This window comes from Ursus arctos, unplaced genomic scaffold (assembly GCF_023065955.2).
Source record: "Ursus arctos isolate Adak ecotype North America unplaced genomic scaffold, UrsArc2.0 scaffold_6, whole genome shotgun sequence".
Classification (NCBI taxonomy): Eukaryota; Metazoa; Chordata; class Mammalia; order Carnivora; family Ursidae; genus Ursus; species Ursus arctos.
Window position 1 is genome coordinate 58330948 of NW_026623078.1, and position 26984 is coordinate 58357931.

A 26984-nucleotide genomic window follows, 5' to 3' on the forward strand; every position below is an offset into this window, starting at 1 on the left:
AAAAATTGCCATAGACAAGGTGGCTTAAACAACAGAAATTTATTTTCTCACAATTCTAGAGGCTATAAGTCCAAGAACAAGGTCTTTGCAGGGTTGTTTCTACTCAGCCCTCTCTCCTTGGCTTGTATGTTGTGATCTTATTGTTTGCACATAGTCTTCTGTCTGTGTCCTAACCTCCCGTTCTTGTAAGGACAGCAGTCATATTGGCTTAGAGTCCACCTGGGCAAACCCATTTTAATTTAATTACCTCTTTAAAGGTCCTATCTCCAAATAAAGTCACATTCTGAGCTACTGGAGGTTGAGCTTCAAAATATAAATTTAGGGTCGGGGGGCACAATTCAGCCTATAATGAACACTACAGTTAGTTACAAGAAGAATGTATAACTTGGTTCGAAGGCCTTATGGTATTTTTCTTTTCTGAAATCACAATATCTTAATTAGGAGTTAGGTCCATCAAATTAATCTGCTGAAATTCTTTTGATTACAAAGATTAAAATGTTTATTCCTTAAACAGAATTATCACTCAATGTTCCCTGAAAAACTAAAAATGGTGGAAGGGATTATACAGATTTCTTTATAATTTACAAGGCATTTTCATATATCTGCTACTGATGGAGCCACACAATTCTGGAAAATTCAGAAAATATAGCTAGGTCTAAAACTTCTCTTATTCTTCATTCAGTGGTCATTTAACTACATTATGTGACACCTAGAAAAGAAAGTAGATGAAAATTTATGTGCATGAGGATTTGGGAGCCCCCAAAAGTCACCATAAGTTGTAAAGGTTTGTCTAGAAGAATGACATAGGCCTAAGCCCACAGTTGCACAATGCTTTTTCAAGGACCAAAGAATGGTTACATCTATGATATGATAGCAGAAGCAGGGTAAAATTAAGAAAGGACATGCTTGGTTGGAGTTAAGATGGCGGAGGAGTAGGGGACCCCTTTTTCAGCTGGTCCCAAATTGAGCTTGATAGGTACCAGACCAGCCTGAACATCCACGGAATCAGCCTGAGACGCAGGAAGATACATCTGGATCTCTACAAATGAACATCTCCAGCGCTGAATATTGAGGTACGAAGCGGAGAGCCGTGAAACTGTGCACAGATATCGGAAGATAAACAGAAGGGGGAGGGAGCCACCCCGTTCGGGCGCTGGGAAGCGGTAGCCACCTGCACGGGGGAGCGGGCGGAATCACGAACCGGCACCCGCGAGATAGCAGACTGAGACCATGAGCCAGGAAACACACGCCACCAGACTGAAATGGAGCTCCGGCACGCTCACTGGAACCAGACTGAGACCGGGAGCTCTGGGAGTGCGCGGGGGCGGCTGGCGGTATTAGAAACACAAAGGACAGAGGTGCACCAGCCCTGAAAGTGAGGGCTGGGACCCCCAGTGTGGGGCGCACATCCCAGGACGCTGCAGCGTTGAGCAGACCAACAGAAACAGAAGTAAAGTGGCCAGAACATCAGTGGAGAACGGTCCGCGATCCCTCTGTTCTGAGACAGAGGCTGAGATTCGGCCACTGCTGCTCTGACTCTCAGAAGAGGCACAGCAAACTGCCAGGGAAAGCCGCCAGAGAACAAAAGCCTGGAAATACCGACTCACAGTGTGCCCATCCCCATCCCCCCTGGCAAGGGACACGGAGACTCTACCCAAACAGGGTTGCCTGAGTATAGGTGCGGCAGGCCCCTCCCCCAGAAGGCAGGCTGAAAAATCAAGAAGCCCACATCCCTAAGATCCCTATAAAACAAGGGCTCATGGCCTGGGTCCCGGTCAATAATTTGGGCTCTGGACAACCCCGCAACCTCTCCTCATCAGAATGACGAGAAGGAGAAGTACCCCCCAGCAAAGAAAAGACAATGAGTCTGTGGCCTCTGCCACAGAACTAATGGATATGGATATAACCAAATTATCAGAAATGGAATTCAGAGTAACAATGGTCAAGATGATGTGTAGACTTGAAAAAAGTATTAACGAAAATGTTAACGAGAATATAGAATCTCTAAGGGAGGAAATGAGAGCGAATTTGGCAGAAATTAAAAATTCGATGAGCCAAATGCAGTCAAAACTAGAGGCTCTGCCGGCCAGAGTGAATGAGGCAGAAGAGCAAATCCGCGAATTGGAGGATGGGTTAGTAGAAAAGAAAGCTAAAATAGAATCTGGGCTCAAAAAAATCCATGCTCAGGAATGTAGGTTACGGGAGATTACTGCCTCAATGAAATGTTCCAATGTCAGAATCATCGGCATCCCCGAGGCGGTGGAGAAAAACAGAGGTCTAGAAGAGATATTTGAACAAACTGTAGCTGAAAACTTCCCTAATCTAGCAAGGGAAACAAACATTCTTGTCCAAGAGGCAGAGAGCACCCCTCCCAAGCTCAACCACGACAAACCTACGCCACGTCACGTCATAGTGCATTTCGCAAAGATTAGATCCAAGGATACAGTATTGAAAGCAGCCAGGGCAAAGAAATTTCTCACATACCAAGGCGAAGGTATCAGAATTACGTCAGACCTGTCTACACAGACCTGGAATGAGAGAAAGAGTTGGGGGGCATTTTTAAAGCTCTTTCAGAGAAAAACATGCAGCCAAGGATCCTTTATCCAGCAAGGCTGTCATTCAGAATTGATGGAGAAATAAAGACCTTCCAGAATCGCCAGTCATTGACCAATTTCGTAACCACGAAACCAGCCCTACAGGAGATATTAAGGGGGATTCTAGAAAAGTAAAAAGGCCCCAAGACTGATACAGAAAAGAAAGTCACGGTCTATAGAAACAAAGACTTTACTGGCAACATGGCATCATTAAAATCATATCTCTCAATAATCAGTCTCAATGTAAATGGCCTAAATGCTCCCATAAGTGCCACAGGGTTGCAGATTGGATAAAAAGACACGACCCATCCATTTGCTGTCTACAAGAGACTCATTTTGAACCTAAAGATACATTCAGACTGAAAGTAAAGGGATGGAATACCATCTTTCACGCCAATGGACCTCAAAAGAAAGCTGGGCTAGCAATTCTCCTATCAGACAGATTGGATTTTAAACTAAAGACTACAGTTAGAGACAGAGAAGGGCACTATATTATTCTTAAAGCATGTATCCAACAAGTGGATATGACAATTATAAATATATATGCCCCCACCAGGGGAGCAGCAAGATACACAAGCCAATTGTTAACCACAATAAAGAGACATATAGATAAAAATACACTAATAGTAGGGGACCTCAACAATCCACTATCAGCAATAGAGAGAGCACCGGAGCAGAAAACCAATATAGAAACAAGAGCTTTGAATGCCATACTCGACAAGTTGGACCTCATAGATATATATAGAACACTACGCCCCAGAACCAAAGAATACTCATTCTATTCTAATGCCCATGGAACATTCTCAAGAATAGACCATGTTCTCGGACACAAAACAGGTCTCAACCGATACCAAAAGACTGAAATTATCCCCTGCATATTCTCAGACCACAACGCTCTGAAACTGGAACTCAACCACAAGGAAAAATTTGGAAGAAACTCAAACACTTGGAGACTAAGAACCATCCTGCTCAGGAATGACTCGATAAACCAGGAAATCAAAATTCAATTTAAACAATTTATGGAGACCAACGAGAATGAAAACACAATGGTCCAAAACCTATGGGATACTGCAAAGACAGTCCTGAGGGGGAAATACATAGTCATCCAAGCCTCACTCAAAAGAATAGAAAAATCTAAAATGCAGTTTTGATATTCTCACCTCAAGAAGCTGGAACAGCAACAGAGGGACAGGCCTAATCCACGCACGAGGAAGCAGTTGACCCAGATTAGAGCAGAAATCAATGAATTAGAAACCAGAAGTACAGTAGAGCAGATCAACAGGACTAGAAGCTGGTTCTTTGAGAGAATCAATAAAATTGACAAACCGCTGGCAAGACTTATCCAAAAGAATAGAGAAAGGACACAAATTAATAAACTTATGAATGAAAAAGGAAAGGTCACGCCTAACACCAATGAAATTGGAAGGATTATTAGAAACTTTTATCAACAGCTATATGCCAATAAATTAAGCAATCTGGAAGAGATGGAGGCTTTCCTAGAAACCTATAAACTACCAAGACTGAAGCAGGAAGAAATTGATTTTTTAAGACAGGCCAATTAATTATGAAAGGATTGAATCAGTGATAAACAACTTTCCAAATAACAAAACTCCAGGCCCGGATGGTTGTCCTGGGGAATTCTACCAAACATTCAAAGAAGAAATAATACCTATTCTCCTAAAGCTATTTCAAAAAATAGAAACAGAAGGAAAGCTACCAAACTCATTCTATGAGGCCAATATTACCTTGATCCCCAAACCAGGTAAAGACCCCATCAAAAAGGAGAATTACAGACCGATTTCCCTAATGAATATGGGCGCCAAAATCCTCAACAAGATCCTGGCTAATAGAATCCAACAGTACATTAAAAAGATTATCCATCATGACCAAGTGGGATTCATCCTGGGATGCAAGGGTGGTTCAACATTCGCAAATCGATCAGCGTGATACATCATATCAACAAGAAAAGACTCAGGAACCATATTATCCTCTCAATTGATGCAGAAAAAGCATTTGACAAAATACAGCATCCTTTCCTGATTAAAACCCTTCAGAGTGTAGGAATAGAGGGTATATTCCTCAATCTCATAAAAGCCATCTATGAGAAGCCGACAGCAAATATTATTCTCAATGGGGAAAAGCTGGAAGCCTTTCCCTTAAGATCAGGAACTCGACAAGGATGCCCACTCTCGCCACTATTATTCGACATAGTACTAGAAGTCCTTGCAACAGCAATCAGACAACAAAAAGGTATCCTAGGTATCCAAATTGGCAAAGAAGAAGTCGAAATGTCTCTCTTCGCAGATGACATGATACTCTACAAGGAAAACCCAAAAGAATCCACTCCCAAACTATTAGAAGTTATAGAGCAATTCAGTAATGTGGCGGGATACGAAATCAATGCTCAGAAATCAGTTGCATTTCTACACGAACAATGAGACTGAAGAAAGAGAAATTAGGGAATCCATCCCATTTACAATAGCACCAAAAACCATAAGTTACCTTGGAATTAACTTAACCAGAGACGTAAAGGACCTATATTCTAGAAACTATAAATCACTCTTGAAAGACATTAAGGAAGACACAAAAAGATGGAAAGATATTCCATGCTCATGGATCAAAAGCAGCAACATAGTTAAAATGTCCATGCTACCCAGAGCAATCTACACTTTCAATGCTATCCCGATCAAAATACCGAGGACATTTTTCAAAGAACTGGAACAAATAGTCCTTAAATTTGTATGGAACTAGAAAAGGCCCCGAATCGCCAAGGAACTGCTGAAAAGGAAAAACAAAGCTGGGGGCATACAATGCCGGATTTCGAGCTGTACTACAAAGCTGTGATCAAAAGACAGCATGGTACTGGCACAAAAACAGACACATAGATCAATGGAACAGAATAGAGAACCCAGAAATGGACCCTCGGCTCTTTGGGCAACTAATCTTTGATAAAACAGGAAAAAACATCCAGTGGAAAAAAGACAGTCTCTTCAATAAATGGTGCTGGGAAAATTGGACAGCTACATGCAAAAGAATGAAACTTGACCACTCTCTCACACCATACACAAAAATAAACTCCAAATGGATGAAAGACCTCGATGTGAGACAGGAATCCATCAAAATTCTAGAGGAGAACATAGGCAGCAACCTCTACGACATTGGCCAAAGCAACCTTTTTCATGACACGTCTCCAAAGGCAAGAGAAACAAAAGATAAAATGAACTTGTTGGACTTCATCAAGATAAAAAGCTTCTGCACAGCCAAGGAAACAGTCAAAAAAACTAAGAGGTAGCCCACGGAATGGGAGAATATATTTGCAAATGATACTACAGATAAAAGACTGGTATTCAAGATCTACAAAGAACTTCTCATACTCAGTACATGAGAAACAAATAAACAGATCAAAAAATGGGCAGAAGATATGAACAGACACTTTTCCAATGAGGACATACAAATGGCTAACAGACACATGAAAAAATGTTCAAAATCATTAGCCATCAGGGAAATTCAAATCAAAACCACACTAAGATATCACCTTACACCAGTTAGAATGGCAAAAATAGACAAGGCAAGAAACAACAATTGTTGGCGAGGATGTGGAGAAAGGGGATCCCTCTTACATTGTTGGTGGGAAAGCAAGTTGGTACAGCCACTCTGGAAAACAGTGTGGAGGTCCCTTAAAAAGTTAAAAATTGAGCTACCCTATGACCCAGCCATTGCACTACTGGGTATTTACCCCAAAGATACAGATGTAGTGAAGAGTAGGGCCATATGCACCCCAATGTTCATAGCAGCATTGTCCACAATGGCCAAAGCGTGGAAGGAACCGAGATGCCCTTTAACAGATGACTGGATTAAGAAGTTGTGGTCCATATATACAATGGAATATTACTCAGCTATCAGAAAGAACGAGTTCTCAACATTTGCTGCAACATGGACGGCACTGAGGAGAGAATGCTAAGTGAAATAAGTCAAGCAGAGAAAGACAATTATCATATGATTTCTCTCATCTATGGAACATAAGAACTAGGAAGATAGGTAGCGGAAGAAAGGGATAAAGAAAGGGGGGTAGGGGCGCCTGGGTGGCACAGCGGTTGAGCGTCTGCCTTCGGCTCAGGGCGTGATCCCGGCGTTATGGGATCGAGCCCCACATCAGGCTCCTTCGGTATGAGCCTGCTTCTTCCTCTCCCACTCCCCCTGCTTGTGTTCCCTCTCTCGCTGGCTATCTCTATTTCTGTCAAATAAATAAATAAAATCTTAAAAAAAAAAAAAAGAAAGGGGGGTAATTAGAAGGGGGAATGAAGCATGAGAGACTATGGACTATGAGAAATAAACTGAGGTCCTCGGGGGGGTGGTGGGGGAATGGGATAGACTGGTGATGGGCAGTAAGGAGGGCATGTGTTGCATGGTGCACTGGGTGTTATACGCAAGTAATGAATCATCGAACTTTACATCAGAAACCAGGGATATACTGTATGGTGACTAACATAATATAATAAAAAAACATTAAAATAAAAAAAAAAGAAAGGACATGCTTATTTGGTAAACTGGACTAAGCTATTTTCCTAACTAATCTGATATTACTTAGCACATAGTTTATAACTAGACTTTCCTCAGACTCTGATAAAGTAATTTGAAAGCTTTGGCCAATGTTTAAAAGTTCAGATGACTTCTGGTGATGAAGAGTAGCTATGGTGAACTAAAATTCTGTTCTGTATTTTTAAAGTTTCAGTTTAAAGAGCAGAGCACAGTGATAGGGCCAGTGGCAAACACAGGGTATTCTTCCTCTGGGGATGTCACTAGAGCTCCATCAATCAGCTTGATCATATTAACTGAATCATTGTTTCACTCATTGAGCCGGTGTGTTCACTGCCTAAAAATTCACAACTCTGCCAACTATGGCTACCACTATTATGGTGTGCTTTTTCTTGTTGGTTAATATCATGCTTTTTGCTAAGGAAAGCTATAGAACATTATTATTATTGAAATTTCTCTATTGTCAATTCAGGAAAATTCATCATGCTAGGGTTCTTTTTTTTTTTTTCATGTTGACATCCCTAAAGTATTTTACCCTGGGGATAAACTCAGGATCTGGCAAGAGCAATGAGCAGAAACATATTTTAGAAGGGAATCTAAATTTATACTACATGAAGTGAAAACTTCTGATTAAATATGCCTTTATTTCCTCATTCTCCTGAAGCTTCAATAAAGTAAGTAAAGGAATAAAAAGAAAACAAAAAAGAGTAACAAAAAATGAAGGGAGAGAAAGATGATGAGAGAATTCAACGGAATTCTCTGAGAGATGGAAAGCAGCTGGAGAGTGGTGTTCAGTAAAAGAAGCTATTAACATGGGTGCCTACATAGGAAGTATCTGTAAAAAAACATGCTTTTTGTCTTTTTCTTCCTTCTTTCTTTTTAGTCTAATTCACCCTACAGAATACTGGAAAGGTTTAGGACATTGAGGCATAACATACTGGGGAAGTTGATAATGAACTCAATGCTAAAAACAAAGAAAACTGTTGAAAGTAGCTAGATCCTCAGATTTTGTCTACTCCCCCACACTCCTAAGGTAAGTAATTCCTTCCCTATTTTCTCCCTACTTCTACCTTGGAAGATACAACTGTTTTAGCTTCTTGATAAATTACTACATCCAAGAGGCTTTGGACCAGGGACACTAATCAGTGTGAGGAATGGGATGGGAAATGGGGCTGAAGTCAAAAGGATTAAGTCCAAATTTTTGTACTGATTGGTGGGACTCTGGCCCCCTTCTCTACCCTGCTCCTGGAATATAGGTGTTGAGACATACTCACGCAGGTGGGAGAATAAAAGAATGCTTTTCTGGAGAACCAAATGACCCCAAAGAAAAGACCTAATGAAACAGACACTGAGAGATCCTAATTAAAAAAAAAAAAAAAAAAAAGCAGGCACCCTATTCATCACAAACACATAGTGCTTCCATATAGCATTCTAGTATCTTATACTTAAATATAAAACAGACAGCTAAGTATCAGAAGACATTTGAGTAAAGTCTTCTATATGAAAGTTAGACACTAGAAAAGATAAGAGAAAATAAAATACTTAGAGCAAATAGAGACACTGAAAGGAGCAGATCATACGTTAAGGAATATTCTCAGAGAGATAACTGCTTATCTCTGATATCTGATATCTGCTTATCTCTGATAACTGATTATTGCTAGCTAAAACAAGAACAACATGCTATTAAAAAAAGAAGAGAACACGGAAGACTTGGAAATGAAAAATAAGATAGCCCAAAACACCAATTTAATAGATTTGGAAGATAATATTGAAGACATCTCCCAGATAGAACAGAAAGATCAAGGAGATGGGAAACAAGAGATGAAAAGCAAAGAACTTAGAGAATCCAACAAGGGATCTGACTAGCAAACAAAAAAAATGAAGGAAATGAAATCATCTGAAGAATTACACAAGAAAATTCCCCAGAACTGAAATGTGTAGAGAAGCCAGATTGGAACAGGGCATAGAAAAGAAATAAAAGCAGAGGAGGAAGAAATTGATAATTGAGCCCTCATAAAACAGTATTGAAAAAACGCAGTAAATTTAGACAAATGAATAACAAAAACTGTCAAATGAAAAGTTTAAGTAGTTACTAATTCCAGGAAGAAATGAAATGTTGTAGAGAAGGAGGGAAGAATTGCTCTACGACCTACAATGGCAAATGTATTTGGGTGTTTGATAAAGTAAACCCTATATAAAAAGGATGGGGAGAGCAGAAAAAAAGCACTGGCAGAGATACCACTGCTATACTGAGACAGCAGTAATCTATATTATTAAGAAATATAGAAATAGTGGGGAAAATGTATATTTAGAAGAATTCAGTGTTCGGTTTGGGAGAGGAAGATTGGCTTTATTATAATTTTAGTGAAATTTGCCTTAATAAAGACTGTGTACATATTTTGATGAAAATAAAAATCTAATTAACACAAAAAGGAAAATCTAAGATTATAACAAAGGGTAAATGAGACTGGAAAACAGCCAAAACTTATATATTTCATTTATATGTAAACTTTAAAAGAACTTTTAAATGTAAAGCTGGACTTCATTTATAATAGTTATTTTTAGTATGATCAAATAATATTTCTCTTATTTTCACATTATGTTAATGCCTTGATTTATGAAATTTACGACTTTGTTTGGCATCTTTACACTTACATATGTACTAACTTTTTAAAAACAAAAGAGATCCAAATGTCATACACATTCTACTAAGTGAATTACAGTAACTCTTTAAGAGTATTTCTCTGCAAAACTTTGTTTTCAAGTAAGACTAGGCTTACTTCCTACCTTAGTCATTGGTTGTAAGTAACAGAGAATCAGACAAACTAGCTAAGAAATGATGGGACATTCATTTAAAGGATAAAACACTATTTAAAAAACTTAGGGGCCAGTTTTTTGAGAGACTGGAACAAGGAATAAAACGCCATCAAGACCCAAGGCAGTTGATTTCATTCTCTCTATTCTCTCCTTCCAGGGCCAAAGGGACTCTCATTTCTTCATCTTTTTATGTGCCTGAACCAATATTTTCTTTTTCTATGGAGATTTCTGTGTTTCACTTATACAAGCCCAAACATGGTCACTCCAGGGTCAGCTTTACGTCCTCTTCCTAAATGGTCCAAAGTTGTCAAGTAGAATTTCTAAATTCTAATTCCAAATGCTTGGAAGATGAATCTGATTGGCTCAGCTTGAGTCAAGTACCCACAATTGATCCAATCAGCTGTGGGCTGTGTTTGGGGGAGCTGTCATGTGACCTGATACTCCCTGGCAGTTATTGTGGAAGGAGAGAAGAGATTGATAAGCAAATTGACTAACACACTTGCTTTACTTTTCAGCTAACTTGATAAGGACTCAGACGAGGTCTCTTTCCATCCCTAGCCCAGTTCCTCCAAACAAAATAGACACTTCAAACAAACTGGAGTGACTGACAGGTATCCCAAATGAAGTGGTGAAATGTGAAAAGTATAAAGAAGAATGTATGTCTTTTCTCCTGTTCTTGAACTTTTTTCACATGCATGCAAAATTCTAAATCAGGGAAGTTATAGGAAACTTCTTAGTCTTATTTTTCATCCCAGAGACATTCCCACAATTGACCAACATTTTAAGGCCAATATGATTGCCCGGTGATGTGAGTTGTTACTTGAAGATTTTCACTATGGCTGTTAATGGTATGAGAGTAGATCCTGTGTTACAGGAAAAGCTTTCCAGAATTTGTTTATGCTACTGTTGCTTTCCTTTTATTATAGGATTAAAAATTACATTTATATTTTCAACCATATGAAGCCAATTCTTGCATCCCCATCTATTTTATATCCTATGTAGAGAAGTATTAAGGAATGGGGTTGGGATGAATGATGGGCTGGAAGAAATACTTAGATTCTAATACACAAGGTATGTGAACTAGCATTATGTTAGCTCCCATTAAAATATCACATATGTTCCTTTCTTGATAACTGCTTTCATTTCCTTTTAAAGCTGAAAAAAAATAAAATTATGTTAAATGACACTTGTACCCTGGCTTTTTTCCTAAGGACATTAAGGAGAAATTTCAGAGAAGAGACAGAAGAAAAAAACCTTTTGTTAGCAGGGTTTATCAGTAGTGTTTTTTATGGGTAAAAGGGGTTTGGTTTTAGGTTATATGTTGGAAGAGATGTGAGAACAGGTGTGATTATAATCTCATTGCATTCCACATCTTCATAGACGGGTTAGTTTAGAGTAGGCAGTTGCTTATTTTATAAACTTATGAAACCATACAGGTTTCCTGGATATCTGGCTGAAAATTCAAGACAACTGCCTGCCGATTTCACAAATTTAAAGAGATGGATTTGTAAATGTGGATAAAAATGCAACAAATAGAAATTATCTTTGCTTCTCCCAAGATATTATTTTCAAATCTTTATCAGGCTTCTATTTAACTATCACCAAGGAAATATTACACAGTTTGCTAGATCATTCTGTACTAGAGCTGAATGATGAATGGAAAAGAAAATAGAACTAGTCTATGAAATGACGACTTCATTACAGTGATTATTTTTAACCATTTAAAGTTTATTTTTATTCATGTGTCAGGTATTGTGCTATGCTTTCAGCCATTTTCACATTTAATCTTCTTAATAACCCTCTGAGGTAGGTATTATTATCTTCTATCAAATGAGATTGCCAAGGACTTACGCCAGATCATGTTATGAACAATTGGTAAAGTCAGAAATCAAGTCAAAATTTTAGGATTCCAAGGAATATCACTGTTTTAAATATTAACTGCAATTGAAAAAAAACAACTTAATTGAGTTTCTTTTTTAGCAGTAACTGTGAGAAATGGCATGTCTGTATATTTGTGTCCTGTATTTATTCAGATCACTATTTGTGTGCCTACAATTTCATTTGAGTGTCTATTCCTTGGTGACAATTTCTTCAGAAACAATGGTCTCCTCATAGATTTATCCACTGGTAATTCAACGACATATTTCAGAAGCTCAGCTATCTGAGTCTTTCAACAGAAAGAGTTTTTATACTTTGAGTAATATAGACCTTTTATCCTCTCAAATTAAAAAAAATTTATTTATCTTTTCTAACTAAAAAATATTGTCTATTTAAGTTAACTCATGTAATTGTTCTAAAGTGACCATAATCTGAAACTGGGGAGAAGAACTCTCAGAATTAGACCAGTGTACTCTGGTTGAACTTTGGTTTTTCAGTTAATTGTGCTTAGCATGCAGCTCAGGTTGATAAGCTTGTTTGTGTCGACACTAAAGTATCTACTTAGTGATATTATGCTGCCAATTATAACTGTTTTTATAAGTAATAAACCAAATTTAACTCCTGATAGTTTAAAAATATTTGACTCCCATCATTAACATTTCTCAAAAAATGATATTATCAACATCATTTTGTTTTTCATTTCCTAACATTTTTAGAATGGGAAAACTTTCGTTCAAGATTAATGGTTAAAGGTGTTATTAGCTATTCACGAATTAAATGAAAACCTGCAAGACCAGCTTACATTTTAAAAAATATATAGTGTAAGTGTGACCTTTTATGCCCTATACTCATACTGAATCAGGCTAGATTAATAATAATCATAAATACCATTTTTAGCTACTCAGTTATTCCTTAAATTAATATATTAGGTGGTATCATAATTGGGACAGCCAATACATTAAAATAGATTACTTTTCACAAGTCAGATTATACATGTTGTGCATTTCAAACCTGAGTTAAATGTATTGCTCTTTTATTTTCAAAGAATGCTGATGAGGCAAAAAACACAACGTAAAAAAAGCATAATTCATCTTGAGAGTTTACAATGTATAGAGATCTATAATTCATGAGATTTCTAATCTTTATTCCTACATATGGATATTGTTTGACGTATATTATTGAGAGGCTGGACTTTAGCTGTGAAACTTACTTATGAAATTGTTTTATAACAAAAAATAACATGATTTTACTTTCACTATTCTATTCGGTGTACTACTGTAAGAAAAAATGTACTAAAATCAGAATATTAAGGCCTCTTTTTTTCCCTCAGGTCAGCAAGGAAATTATAATACATAGCAAAATAAAAATAAGAAGAAAGCAGATTTGTGAAGGCACAAGTCAGATTCAGAAATCTCTCTTTGCCCGAAGCATTACAAAAGACACAGCATGAAGGCAGACTCTTTAAGGGAGTCTCCTGTGTCATCAAGGGTCTAGATTACATCATCACTGATTTCATCTTTTCCATCTCCTAATTTTAATGTCTTTGCTTTCTCAAAGGCTGCTGTAATTTATCCCATGGGTTCTCAAAATAAGTGACATTTAAAATAGAAATATGGCTTCTGTGTTTTATTGTCTCAGCCATTTGTCGATACCACACCTATTTGCAGAGATAAATACCTTCTGCTCCAGAAATGAAAATGCTCTTTACATGTCCACTGTTTTGTCAAGAATTTTTGTGATTTGTAAAATGAAACACTAATAATACATTTGTGCTTCTTTAGTGTAAAACTTAATCAAAATGAACTTTGTTGAATGAAATGAAATGCTAATGAAAATGCTCTTTACGTGTCCACTGTTCTGTCAAGAATTTTTGTGATTTGCAAAATGAAACACTAATAATACATTTGTGTTGCTTTAGTGTAAAACTTTTTTTTTTTTAAGATTTTATTTATTTATTCGACAGAGATAGAGACAGCCAGCGAGAGAGGGAACACAAGCAGGGGGAGTGGGAGAGGAAGAAGCAGGCTCATGGCAGAGGAGCCCCATGTGGGGCTCGATCCCACAACGCCAGGATCATGCCCTGAGCCGAAGGCAGACGCTTAACCGCTGTGCCACCCAGGCGCCCCGCTTTAGTGTAAAACTTAATCAAAATGAATTTGGCTGAATTTATGAGACAAGAGCTATATTCAACATAAATTTGCCAGAAATGTTTTGCATCATGTGATACTTCAACTATAATTTTATTTTTCTTCTTAGCTCAGCCTGGAGCAACCCTTCCCCAAGCATGTTTTAAAGACAAACAAAATTACAGTAGTTCTTACTTTCTAATATGTTCACTCCTTCAGGGATTTACTGGGAAAGAGTAAAAAATCTTTAAGAGGATAGTTAAGTCCCGGCTGTGAATCATGTGCCAAGATGTTCAATGACTTTTTTTTCTTTAAAGACATAGATAGTAAGAATAGGAAACCAAGTGTTAGCTACTTGGGAGTGTTTCATTAAAAAAAAAAATCTAGAATTTCCCACTTTGAACATAGGTGAGTTACCATTTCAAATTATTTATCTGAGAATAGGAGGGATTTAAGAAGTTTTCAGCAGTTCTCAAAAGTGTCTGCCATGTGGTGCCAATTCAGGTAGAAGCTGTCACTGGTTTCTGGTAAAGAAGTTAAATTTACTCCTTTTCAGGGACTGTTCCTACTGAATCCTATAACTCCTTTGGTGTTAAAATAGCAACTTTAAGATGAAATTATGTGAAGCTAAATTATAGTTATTACTTTTAATGTCCTCACTTAGCAAAATAAAAAGTTGGCAACTTATACTGGCTCCTTTACCTTTTTCCTGGAAATTTTACTGGTTCATAAAACCCTAAATCAGTGAGCATTGATCTAATGGAGCTTCTGCCCTTCCATAAATAATTATTGAGTCTTTGGGGACAGATCATGAACATGACACACAGATGTTGAATGGAGCTTAGAGTCTAGTCATAGACACAAATGATGATATATAATGATTATAACACAGTGGGATAAGTGCTTTTAGGGAGAGGAAATACTGGAGCATATGAGCAGGGCACCTAACCCCGAAGGGGGGAAGTCAGGCAAAGATCTCTCCAGGAAAGAGATACAAAATATGAAGTATAGTATATTGGCTTTGTGAGGAAAGTACCGTTTTCAAGATGTCTAGGTACTTGGAAAATCAAACCAAAGTGTTACTTTATCATCATGGAATCAGAGCAAAGAGCCATTAACTAAAGCCTGTTAAACTTTGATGAAATAATCACGTCCCAGCTAATATAATAGTTCTTTAGCGGGCAGACATTAATTTCTCTAGAGACAGGGCAGTGGGATAACATTTTTAGGTTAAGAAGTGATATTCTCTTTCTCTGCCCATCTCTCTGAGAGTGAAACTTGCCTCACCGTCCTCCAGGCCCTGAATTACTGTCTCTGGGAGAGAGTGTCAGGGGAGAAAACTGGGAAGTCAGGAACCTCATCTCTTTGGCTTTGGTTTTCAAAACTCATCAGAGAGGATATACGTAGGTGCCTCTGGAAAAATCACAAGACAATTCTTGGGGAATAAAGCACTGAGACTGCAGGGGTACTTCTCTTGAGACTGAAATATTGCTCTCATAGGGTTGGGGAATGGAGGCAGGAGTGGTAAGGAAGATGAGCCTCAAGGGGAGCTGATAAAATTCAAGTTTAGAGGCTCCAAGGGAGAGAAGCCGTATTGTCTAGTCAGGGTGTTAAGGAGGTGAGAGCACCCAGAACAAATAAAAGATTGGAAGTAATGCAGAGGGAGGGAACCTCAAATTCCCATGTGATTCAAAAGTAGTTAGGAGAGCCACAACACCTGGAGGTGCTTGTGGAGGGAAACAAGGGCTGTAGTGCTAACTGGAAGACCAGGTGGGCTTCTCAAAGCCTCGAGACTACATAAGCATGACTGATATATAATTGGTATGGCTGTACCGGTTTATAAGTTATCAAAGTACTTTACATTCACTGATAAATAGCCATTTACCCAGAATCACCTACCCTCCCCAAACAAAGAGTAATGCCTGGGATAGCAGAGGAGGCTTCAGGATGCTGTGTAAGCAATAAGCCACTGTCTGCATCCTTTCTGATTTTTTTGGTGTATTAAGTTACCTGTTGTTGTATAAGAATTCATTCCCCAAACTGGCAGCTTAAAGCAATAATAAACATTTGTTCTCTCACACAGTTTCCATGGGTCAGGAATTTGGCAACAGCTTAGCTGAGCTGTTCAGGCTAAATGTATCTCATGAGTCTGCTGTCACAATGTCAGCTGGGTCTGAAGTCTTGACTGGGGATGGAGGACCAATCGAAGATATGTCACTTACATGGCTTGCAAGTTGCAGGAGACCTCAGTTCCTCACTACACGTATCTCTCTCTGTAAAGCTGCATGATTGTCTTCATGACATGGGAGCTTTCTTCCCCAGAATGAGTGATCTAAGAGAGAGCAAGGCAGAAGACACAATACCTTTTATGACAGCCTCAAAAGTTGCACTGCATCATTTCTGAAATATCTTATTGATAACACAGGTCACCCCTATTCAATGTGGGAAAGACTCATATAGGGTGTGCTAACCAGAAGGTGAAAATCATTGGGGACCATCTTAAAGGATACTACCACAGTCAGTGACCTTGCCCTATGGTTAGTTCAACATTCTAAACATCACTTTCACACAAGTCAGAGTAGTCTTGAAAAAGGAGAAGGCAGCAAGGCAGGGGCAAGTTTCAACCTGAGATTAAATTTTTGTCTTCCTCCAAGAAGGTACCCCAATTAGAAATTTAGTTTTATAAAAATGCAATTTCATTCTTGCACAACTGAATTTGTGCATTGAGATTCATAGCTTCTGTATTCCATGTGGCTAGTTTTTCCCTGAAAATAACTGCCAAAGTTTTGTTCACCAATACTCTTCTGTTGCTTTAATTCTTTCTTTAAAAGGTACAATCCCTCAATAACTTTGCTATTCATTTGAGTCTGAGAAGCACTCTGCCTTCTTCCATTAGGTACTGCTTTCATTATATCATTCATTCTGGCAGCCCAGGATATGGAGCACCTGTAATATCGTTTCTAGAAGGGCATCTGTGCAGCACAGCAAATGCTAACTAGGACTGCCTTGGTGTTCAGTAGGAAGAAGTACAGGTTGACAGTGAGGGTCTTTGAATTTATGCACCATTCATATTTCAGACCTGTAATCAATTTTCTGTTTTGGGGGGCAAGTATTAACAAAAATGGCCTTGCTTAAGTTTATTAACAAGCAATCATCAATGATAGTATGGCAGCTATCCAGTGAATTATCAAGGGACAATGTGAGCACAATATCTTTGGAATTTTCAGTACTTCACGGAGATCTTGAGTTACAGAATTTTAGAAATGCTGCCATTTTTCAGAGTTATACTGTTATTCTTGGAAAGATGTTTAAAAATTCTAAATTACTTGTATATACTTGGAATCTGACTGAAAAAAAAGAAATATGAAATCCTAGGTAATTTATCAAAGGTAGTAGCATTAATTCCCTTTCCAAGAAAATAGTGAATAATTCCTGATTAGTGTCTCATAAACAAATGAGCAAATTTTCAGGTCTCTGTGGGCTATTTATAATCTACCATGTCTTTTCTTCAATGCAAAGCAACCACTGCTGAGCTATTAATCATATACTAGAAGAAGATATTCTGTGGAGTTGAAATAAAATTTCCACATGTCTAAAAGCTATGTTAAATAGCTTTGCAATCTAGCTAGTATTTCAGGAGACCTACTTCTCAACAAAAATGGAAGATTACACCCAGAATGGAATAATAATAACTATGCTACTGTGGCAGCAAGGGAAGTGTACTGTTAGAATCTCCCTTCAAGAAAGAACTTCCTATTCAACTGCAAGGAGTGCAAGACAGCTGACAGCTTCCAGCTCTTTAAGGCTTCAAAATTCATCTCAGCTTCTGAGCTGGGGCCACAATCTTCCAGGCAGCCCCCATTCAATGACTGAACATGTGAGGGTTCTAGGGCCTGACCATTTCTACCCAGTGCAGTACTCTAACGGGTAATCTTTGCTCAGGAGCTTTTCTCCTTGAAATGGCTAATACTCTGTCACATCTAAATCGTGGCGTGAGGCTCTTACTGTCCAATCCAGCTTCGTATTCTCTTTTCTTTCACAGGCATCAAATATGCTTCGTGGTCTGAAAGCTTTCCCTGCTCAAGCTTTCCCTTCCCAGAGTACCAAAATGACAAAGCTATTTTTTACTAAGATCCTACTCTGTGAAGGAGTGTATCATAGTGTGTTTGGGAAAGTTATTTAACCTCTCTGAACTGTTCCTTCATCTGGAAAGTGGAGTTGTTGTTTGAAATAATCTACAAAGAGCAATTTGTGAAGTGCCAGTATACAGTAAGTACTCAATAGTTGGTATATAATACTGAGTATTATTATACCACATGCCAAACTCTGTGTGAGAAATTCCCAGTTTATTACTTGCAATCTTTGTTATAATCAGCAAGTATTAATACGCTTATTCAACATATAAGGAAACTAGGATTCAATGAAATTAAAATAACTTGCTCAAATTGCTTAATTACATAGCTAGAATGAGCAACCTTGGGTTAAAACCCAGCAAGTTCCGCAAAAGGGAGCAATGTGCATGTATATCGGCAAATAATCCGCTGCTGTTACCTTGGAACGTAAGGAAACTCCGTGCCCTCCATGACATGGTATGTACAATTTGTAGTTAATACAAATTACTTTGGGGACTCTTTCATAACTGTCAAGTCTGTACATTTAATTCCATTACATATGTGACACTAGAATCTGTCAATGGGTGTCTAAGACTAAGCATTTGTCTAAAAGCTTAGAAGAGCAATGTATAATGTCATTACCAGTCTCTGATGAGTACTGGTCAGTTACTCTCATAGAATGGCTCTCAAACTGGGTTTGTCTGATGTTTTCTCAAGATTAGATTGAGGTTATTTTTAATATTCCATAATCTTGCTATTGCTAGAAAAACTGCGTCAATTGAAATCATTCCTCTCTGACTGTTGTGGTTCCCACCCCACCCAAAGAAATGCTCAAGTCCATTATTAAAAGATGCAAAAGAATCTGTAATGGAAACATAATGGCTGAAGGAAGTTAAAATACTATTTTGCTCAAAAAATTTTTAGTGAGGTGGCAGCAATTTGAACTGAGTGGCAGTTTTTGATGCACACTTAATACTGTTCTTAACTCACAGTTTAAAGATAAAGAACTACAATAAGACTTTACACCTGTCAGAATGGTTAAACTCGAAAAGACAAGAAATAACAAGTGTTGGTGAGGATGTGAAGAAAAAGGAACCCTTGTGCACTGTTGGTGGGAAGGTAAATTGGTGCAGCCACTGTAGAAAATAGCATGGAGGTTTCTCAAAAATAGTATATAATTACCATATGATCCAGTAATTCCACTACGGGTATTTACCCAAAGACAGAGAAAACACTAATTCAAAAAGATATATGCACCCCTATGTTTACTGCAGCATTATTTACAATAGCCAAAGTATGGAAGCAATCCAAGTGTCCATCCATAGACAAATGGATAAAGAAGATGTGGTATATATGCACAATGGAATATTACTAAGCCATAAAAAGAATGAGATCATGCCATTCACAACACCATAGATGGACCTAGAGGATATAATGCTAAGTGAAATAAGACAGAGAAAGACAAATACCATATGATTTCACTCATATGTGGAATCTAAGAAACAAAGGAAATAGGAAACAAACAAAAAGATTCTTAAATACAGAGAATAAACAAATGAGCGACTACCAGAGAGGAGGTAGGTAGGGGGTTGGGTGAAATAAAGGTGATTAAGAATACACTGCTTATGATGAGCACTGAGTAATATACAGAATTGTTGAATCATTGTATTGTACACCTGAAATTAATATAACACTATGCTGATTATACTTCAATTAAAAAAATAATTTTAGGGGCACCTGCGTGACTCAGTTGGTTGTGTCTGCCTTCGGCTCTGGGGAGTCTGCTTTTCCCCCTGCCCCTTATCCCGCTCATGTCCTCTCTCTCAAATAAATAACATCTTAAAAAAAAAAAGAATTTTAACTACAATTTAAAAAATTATGTTACATATGTTTAAAAAATATTTGAGATTGTGGTGCTTCTGCAGGTATGAGATAGAGATAGATGAAGCTGGTAGAATGGATTTAGGGGTTGGGCAGTTTTCTTAGTGGAATTCTGCCAGGAAACTGGTCTTTTCCCCAAACAAATCCATGGGGTTGACTAAGTACACCCTCCTATGTGCAAAAAAGCATATGACTTTGACCTGAAAGATAAGATGGACATTTTGTGTCTGGTGTTGCTATTGGCATTTAAGTGAATTCTGCCCAAGAGTGGTCAGCATGACCATAGAAAGAAAAAGATGACCAGTAAAGGAAATGAACTTGTGGCCTGATGGCAAGGGTAAGATACATCAGAACTACAGGTCTGAATAAACAACTTAAGGCACTTGAGGCTAGAGTGACGCTAACAAATCACAGAAGAGAGACTGTAGAAAAATGAAAATTATTAATTGTAACAGAATAACATGTATTTAGAAAAAATGTATGTTAATATTCAGTATATACATTTTTAAAGATTTTATTTATTTATTTATTTGAGAGAGAGAGAGAGAGAGAGCGAGCACAAGCAGGGTTGGGAGGAGGGCAGCGGGAGAGGGAGAAACAGACTTCCTGCCAGGAAATATTATGACGCAGGGAGCCCTACACAGGACTGGACGCAGGACTCCATCCCAGGACCCTGAGATCACAGTCTGAGCTGAAGGGAGATGCTTAACTGACTGAGCCACCCAGGCGCCCCAATATTCAGTATATTTTTGTGTGAGCTTACCCATAATGCAATTTATTTCTTGTGAATAAATACTTTTTTGAACATTTTTCAAGTAAAGTATTCAGTTATAGTTCTACTGTAGAAAATGGAGTCTAATTGGGCTCCATAAACCATCAGGTCACTGTGATAGTTCATAGACCCTCCCGGATGTTTGGTACACAAAAGGAATATTTACAAAAATACAGTTTTGCACAAAGACTGCTACATATACACAGATGTATGTGTGTATGAGAACAGAATATACACTTTGGAGAAATTAAATAAATATCATTTGAAAAAGTAGACTTTTAAGTATGGTTATAAATCTTAAAAAGAAACAGCTCTAATTTATTGTTCATGTGGGAGAAATTCTGGGTGTACTCTTTCTGGATGTACTTTCCTTTTCACTGTTACAACTATGGCACAGAGGGGTAATTATCAGTTTGTGAATTCTGTGAAAGGACCAAAGTGATCTCACTGGAAAGGTTTCCCAGAGACTCTCCTTTGCTTTCTAAAATAATATAACTGGATGTGAAATGAACTGCCGGCACATTTTAAAACATATATTGCAAATGATGGCAAAGTTGGAAAAACTAGAAGTGCCTAAATGCTATAGTTGTGCCAGCAAATGGGGTATAGGCTCTTGTGTTTGGCGGGTGGGACATATCAAATTATATAATCTTTTAAAAATGTAATAAAAAATATTCAGAAGGTTTCTAAAACAACTCCCTGTTAATCTGGCTTTTGGTAAATAAAACTCTAAGGAAAACTTCCTTCCAAATGTGAATGTGTCACAGTGAAAAATCTATCGACATGGAATGAAGATGAAATAAGTAATATTTTCCCTTAAATACAAAGGGATTTATGGCTATGATTCACTAATTAGAAACAATAACATGATTTAAAAGGTATAGTAAATTTTATATGAGACTTGTAGTGAGACCAATTTACTTTCATGGATAATTGTCACAGTAAATAGAGGTTATAAACAGTGCTACATAATGTGGAATATTTTAATTCAGTATGATTAAGACAGAACAAAGCAAACAGTAGATTCTAAATAATGATGACGATGTTGGATATTGCAAAATCAATTCAAATGGTATTTTGCTGTCTTGTTAAATGATGTCCATTTTGTAAATGCCATAATGTTTATTACATCTAAAAAGTTGCTTTAGTCTTTCATAATGTCTGAAGATATTAATTGAAGTAAGTAAACTTTGACCATAAAAGAGAAGCACTCCAAAGGGCTTTGTAGGCCAATATGGCTTGATAAATAAAGCTTAACCCACCTCAAAGATAATGTAGGCTTATTCAAAGTTATTCCTTTCTGACTCTAATTCATTCTGACGTATTAGCATTCTAACTATTCAAACATAAGCTTGTAAAAAAAAATGAAAGCATGTCATAGACCACATTCATATGCTTTTTTCATTGTTTTACTGAGACCATTAAATGAGATAGTTATTTCCCATGATGTCTAACATGGCATAATCTAATATTTGGCTGCTTGGATATTTCCTTGATACTTGTCACCAATACTGGGCAGTGTTCAATCAGAGAAATTGGATTAAATATTTTTAACATACATGAATGAAAATTTTTTCAAAGTAGTGAGAGATAAAATTTTGAAAATATTTTATAAAAGTAGATTTATAGAAAGTATGATTGATGTTCATGTTTTCAGGGTTATGATTTTATCTATAGAAGATATTTCATTTTTTATTTACACTTATAATTACATTATAAAATGTTAAAGAAAAATAAAGACGTTTTGTTACTGATATACCAGTTTTTTCCTGGCCTGAGGAGGGCAAGTTTTATTAGACACCCGCAATGTTACAATATGTAAACATACAGTCACTTTCCCCACTTCAGAAATTATTGGTAAAAAATTTTCCCTTAAATATATTTTTCCTGTAAATAGTTCATCTTTTATCTATGATTTAAACAGCATACTTCCTTCATATGTATTTCCCATCTTTGCTACCTACTAGTGGCAAGAACTTGAGCAAACCATTTTACTTCAGGGCCTCAGATTAGGAAACATATACAAAGTCCATTTGTTTTTCAAAGTATGGGCATTACCCCATTAATAGGTTGCAACTAGTGTTTTTATAAAAAAAGTGAAATTGAATCAATTTGAATAGAAAATATAGAGGGTAAATACATCATAAGGCTAGTTTTTTTTGGTTTCAGTTTTATATATACGTATGCATGCTGTGTGATGTAAAATGTCTTCCTTCATATAGGTTGCAGGCAAAGAAGTTTGAAAAATATAGTTCTAATGATTTATAAATACTGTCTAAGTAAAAAATGAAATCATTCTAGTTTCCAGCTCAGAAATTCTGAAAATGACCTCCTTTAACATACTGTCGTATTAAGACTTTATAAATAAATGAATGAATGAAATACCGAATAAATGTACAAATGAAACCATCCCAGGCCTCGCACTTCGCTCCTCCATTCCCATGGAAGTACTAGTCCTTTGGCTATATATACTGCTTACATGCTGATGACTCCCAAATTCTCCCCTGAGATCCAGTTCTGCTTTCTTGACATATTCACTTAGATAGCTAATATGCATCTCTAACTTAACATATCCTGAAGAGAACTCTGGGTTCCTGCCACCATGCCCCCAACTTGACCTTCCCCACTGCAGTTGATGAAACTATCCACCTAGTTGCACAAACTAAAATTCTAGGAAGTATTGTTGATTCCCCACCCTATATGCAGTCTGTCAGCAAATTCTGTATTCTACTTCCAAAACTTCCCGCACTTAACATACTGTCGTATGGTTTACTGCCTGAGAGACACTAGCAGCTAGTTATAAGGGCATTTAGCTGAAATGACTAGAGAATATTTACTCCCTTAATTAGTTGTAACTAACAATATCCATTGTAAGTATTTAAAAGGCACCTCGTTGGGCTTTCACCACCTCAAAAAATCCAACAAAATGTTAGGGATAAACAATTTAATACAAATATTAATTTGTAGATGTATGTCACAAATACATATGCCACATACTGTGGTAAGGGGCTGGGGATGTAAAATGAACTGGTATAGTCTCAAACTGACTATGTTTAAAATTTTTAGGAAAATGTTAGATATAAAAAGAGAACATCCTATCCATAATCAGGGAGAAGAGATCATATGTGCCCTACTATGAAATATTATCCTAATAATCACTAACAGAAGTTGTTATTTTTTGAGTATCTAATTCACTCATTCAATAAACATTTACTGTATGCCAGGTGTTTTTCTAGGTTGGATGTTCCAAGGTTAAAATGACAAAGTCCATACTCTCAAGGAAATTATATAACAATGAAAAATACAGAAAATAAGTAAACAAAAGAAATCAAACTGGTAAGTGTCATAACAATGTAATAGACATTAACTAGGAGCTACTTGTTATTGGATAGTCAACAAAGGCCCCCCATATAAGTAGATAGTAGTTTTAAGTAAAACTGAGATATAAAAAACAAAAAGAAAAGAGCCAAAGATATGGAGAAGAACATTCCAAGAAAAGGGATAATGGGCAAATGCTACCCAAAGCAGATAGGAGCTTGAAATGTTTTAGGAATAGGAAGTAGGTCAGAATGGCTGGAATCTAGTGAAGAAAGAATGGTAGATGATTTAAGAGATGTAGGAGAGAGCCACACTGGTTAAAGCCCTGTGAACTGTGGTAAAGTGTTTAGAGTATATTTTTATTGCCTGGAGGAGTCATTTGAGGGCCACAGGCAAAGGACTTCTGTAGTCTGATTTTTTTTTAAGACAGTAGGGGGACTGTATAGAAAATAGATTTTACACAGCAGGAATGAAACTAACATGGTTAAGGGGCTATTAAGGTGAGAGATGGTTGTGGCTTAAAATGAAGTAGTAGCAGTGGAGATATAAATAGATTTTGGGAAAGTTTTGGAAGTAGAATACAGAATTTGCTGACAGACTGCATATAGGGTGGGGAATCAACAATACTTCCTAGAATTTTAGTTTGTGCAACTAGGTGGATAGTTTCATCAACTGCAGTGGGGAAGGTCAAGTTGGGGGCATGGTGGCAGGAACCCAGAGTTCTCTTCAGGATATGTTAAGTTAGAGATGCATATTAGCTATCTAAGTGAATATGTCAAGAAAGCAGAACTGGATCTCAGGGGAGAATTTGGGAGTCATCAGCATGTAAGCAGTATATATAGCCAAAGGACTAGTACTTCCATGGGAATGGAGGAGCGAAGTGCGAGGCCTGGGATGGTTTCATTTGTACATTTATTCGGTATTTCATTCATTCATTTATTTATAAAGTCTTAATGCGTTTTCAAATCTAGAGTGGCAGACAGTGATTCAGATCGGCAAGGAGACAGTCATGTGAACAGTAAGAAGTCCTCGGTCACACACACATAATGTGCAAAGACAGAATCCCGCTTAGTCCCTCACAAAGATTTTTAAAAAAATTTGGAGTGTATCAGTCTAGTCGAACATTCAAAGGAAAATGGAAAGCAAATCCCACTAAGGAAGGAGGAAAGTTGGGAGCAAATAAAGGATTGGAGAAGAACGTCACGTAGCGCATGAAGAGAACAAGGTACTGATTAGGGAGTGGGAAGAGAATGAATACACCTATATAGAAAAAAATGAAAAACTGGGAGTTGCGCATATTAAAAAAAACCAGCATCTGCTAAAAAATCCCCGATAAAACAGTCACCTCAAACCACGCCGGCTCCACCTTCCAGCGCCTAGCCACGGCGTCCTCACAGTCCAAGAACGCTGCTCGCCGCCCAACTCGCCCCGCCCCCTTCCCCAACAGCCCCTCCGCAGAGCCGCGTGCACGTGCGCAGCGATTCCCGCCCCCTTCCCTCTCTCGACCAATGAATAGTGGTGTCGTAATTCGCCACCGCCCGGTCGCAGGTCACGTGACGGTGTCTCCCCGCCCTCTCGTTCCCTGCCTCCAGGTTCTGAGAAGATGGCGAAGGTCTCAGAGCTTTACGATGTCACTTGGGAAGGTAACTGCGGCGGGGCGGGCGCGGAAAGACCAAAAGCCTTGGGAAGTGTTTCGGCAGTACCTGCTTCCTGTGGAGACGTGGATTCTCCGGTCTGTCTTGTGCACTGGAGCTCCCTCTGGACGGGCCAAGCTGAGGTGGTGGCTATGGTGGAGGCTGAGGCTGACCCCTTCCTTGGCCCGGCCTCCGAGTGGAGTCTGCGATGTTCCCCACCGCTTGTGCTCATCGACAGACTGACCCACGTACCTCTGCGCCAGTACAGTGGCCCAGGGTAGCTTCCATTTTAAGGCGGGAGGGCTGTCACACATTTCATGTGGCTGCTGGGCGGCGCGGAGGAGGCGAGATAGTTACCTGCTGAAGCTTCCCTGCAGCCAAGAAATACAGGACCTGTAAGGCCTTTTATTAAGTGCTGTGTAAAGGTTACAACTCTGTTCAGTAAAGGCCTGTGAAAGATCCATGAACAAATCTGATTTTTCTACGTGCCACTTTACCTTTCGTTCTCTGCAAAACTGGGTCTCTGAATTCTCCTCTTCAATATTCGCTGCCCCACTGCCCCTCAAAACACAGACTCGGAACACAACTTTCGTCTCACTTTCTGCCAGTAATTCTTTTTCTGAAAGGGAAGATAACTGGTTATCTTGGTCATATGCTCAAGTGTGGTGGACTTCTTTTCCCATCCTACTTCAATCTAAGGTGGAGTGTGTTCTTTAAATCTGGAAGCAGCCAAACTTTGAACCACTTCTATGAGATTTTTCTCTTCTTAAAAACTTGAGTGGGAAGCATGGTTAAGAGAAGGGCCTCGAGTTTCTTGTACAATTGAAATTTCTATTCCCATCATTTAACAGTAGACTTTAATAGATTATTTGTTTAGTGAATGCCTTCTTCAGATATTTAAACAATGACCTAATAACGCGTGGACTGAAAGTTATATTGATCATTTAATGGTGAATGCATCTATCCAATATTACAAAATTGCAAACACATATGGGAAAAGGTAAAATTCCGTTATACTTGAACTGAATTCAATAATTTATCATTGATTTTGTGGCCTCTAGCTCACTGTGAACGGTATTTCTACCTGTATTTGGGGAATTCATTGTATTAAACAAAAGTATTAAGTGCTTAATGCTAGATCTTGGGTATGTTAGACTAAGTAACACACAGTCCTTACTTTTAAGGAGTTCACAGTCTAATGAAGAGGACAGACTTGTAAAATACATAGTTTTAAAAGATTTGTGTCAGGATATATTTTTAAGCCAGATGGTAGATATGTGGATGTTACTTTTAATGCTTTTTAAAAAATGTTTCAA

The 26984-nt window shown here is 37.9% G+C and overlaps 2 protein-coding genes across 30 annotated transcripts in view; one reads left to right on the plus strand and one right to left on the minus strand.

The window, feature by feature from the left end:
• Window positions 1–25469, minus strand: part of EIF3E (eukaryotic translation initiation factor 3 subunit E) — a 227839-nt gene extending 202370 nt beyond the window's left edge. For 9 of the 10 annotated variants that reach the window (XM_057307677.1, XM_057307676.1, XM_057307678.1 and 6 more), the window contains exons 1-2: window positions 25380–25468; window positions 16174–16283 (exon numbers count right to left, since the gene is read on the minus strand). The gene's annotated coding sequence lies outside the window, so the exon portion shown is untranslated. Of the gene's footprint in view, window positions 1–16173; window positions 16284–25379 lie in introns of all 10 variants that reach the window. The other variant, XM_057307685.1, reaches the window with a different exon arrangement.
• Window positions 25470–25588: 119 nt separating this feature from the next.
• EMC2 (ER membrane protein complex subunit 2) overlaps window positions 25589–26984 on the plus strand; it is a 560958-nt gene continuing 559562 nt past the window's right edge. For all 20 annotated transcript variants that reach the window (XR_008957805.1, XR_008957804.1, XR_008957809.1 and 17 more), the window contains exon 1: window positions 25589–25677. Coding sequence is in view for 4 of the 20 variants with exons in the window: in XM_057307944.1 (XP_057163927.1) it covers window positions 25638–25677 (40 nt within the window). In the remaining 16 variants the exon portion in view is untranslated. The remainder of the gene's footprint in view (window positions 25678–26984) is intronic.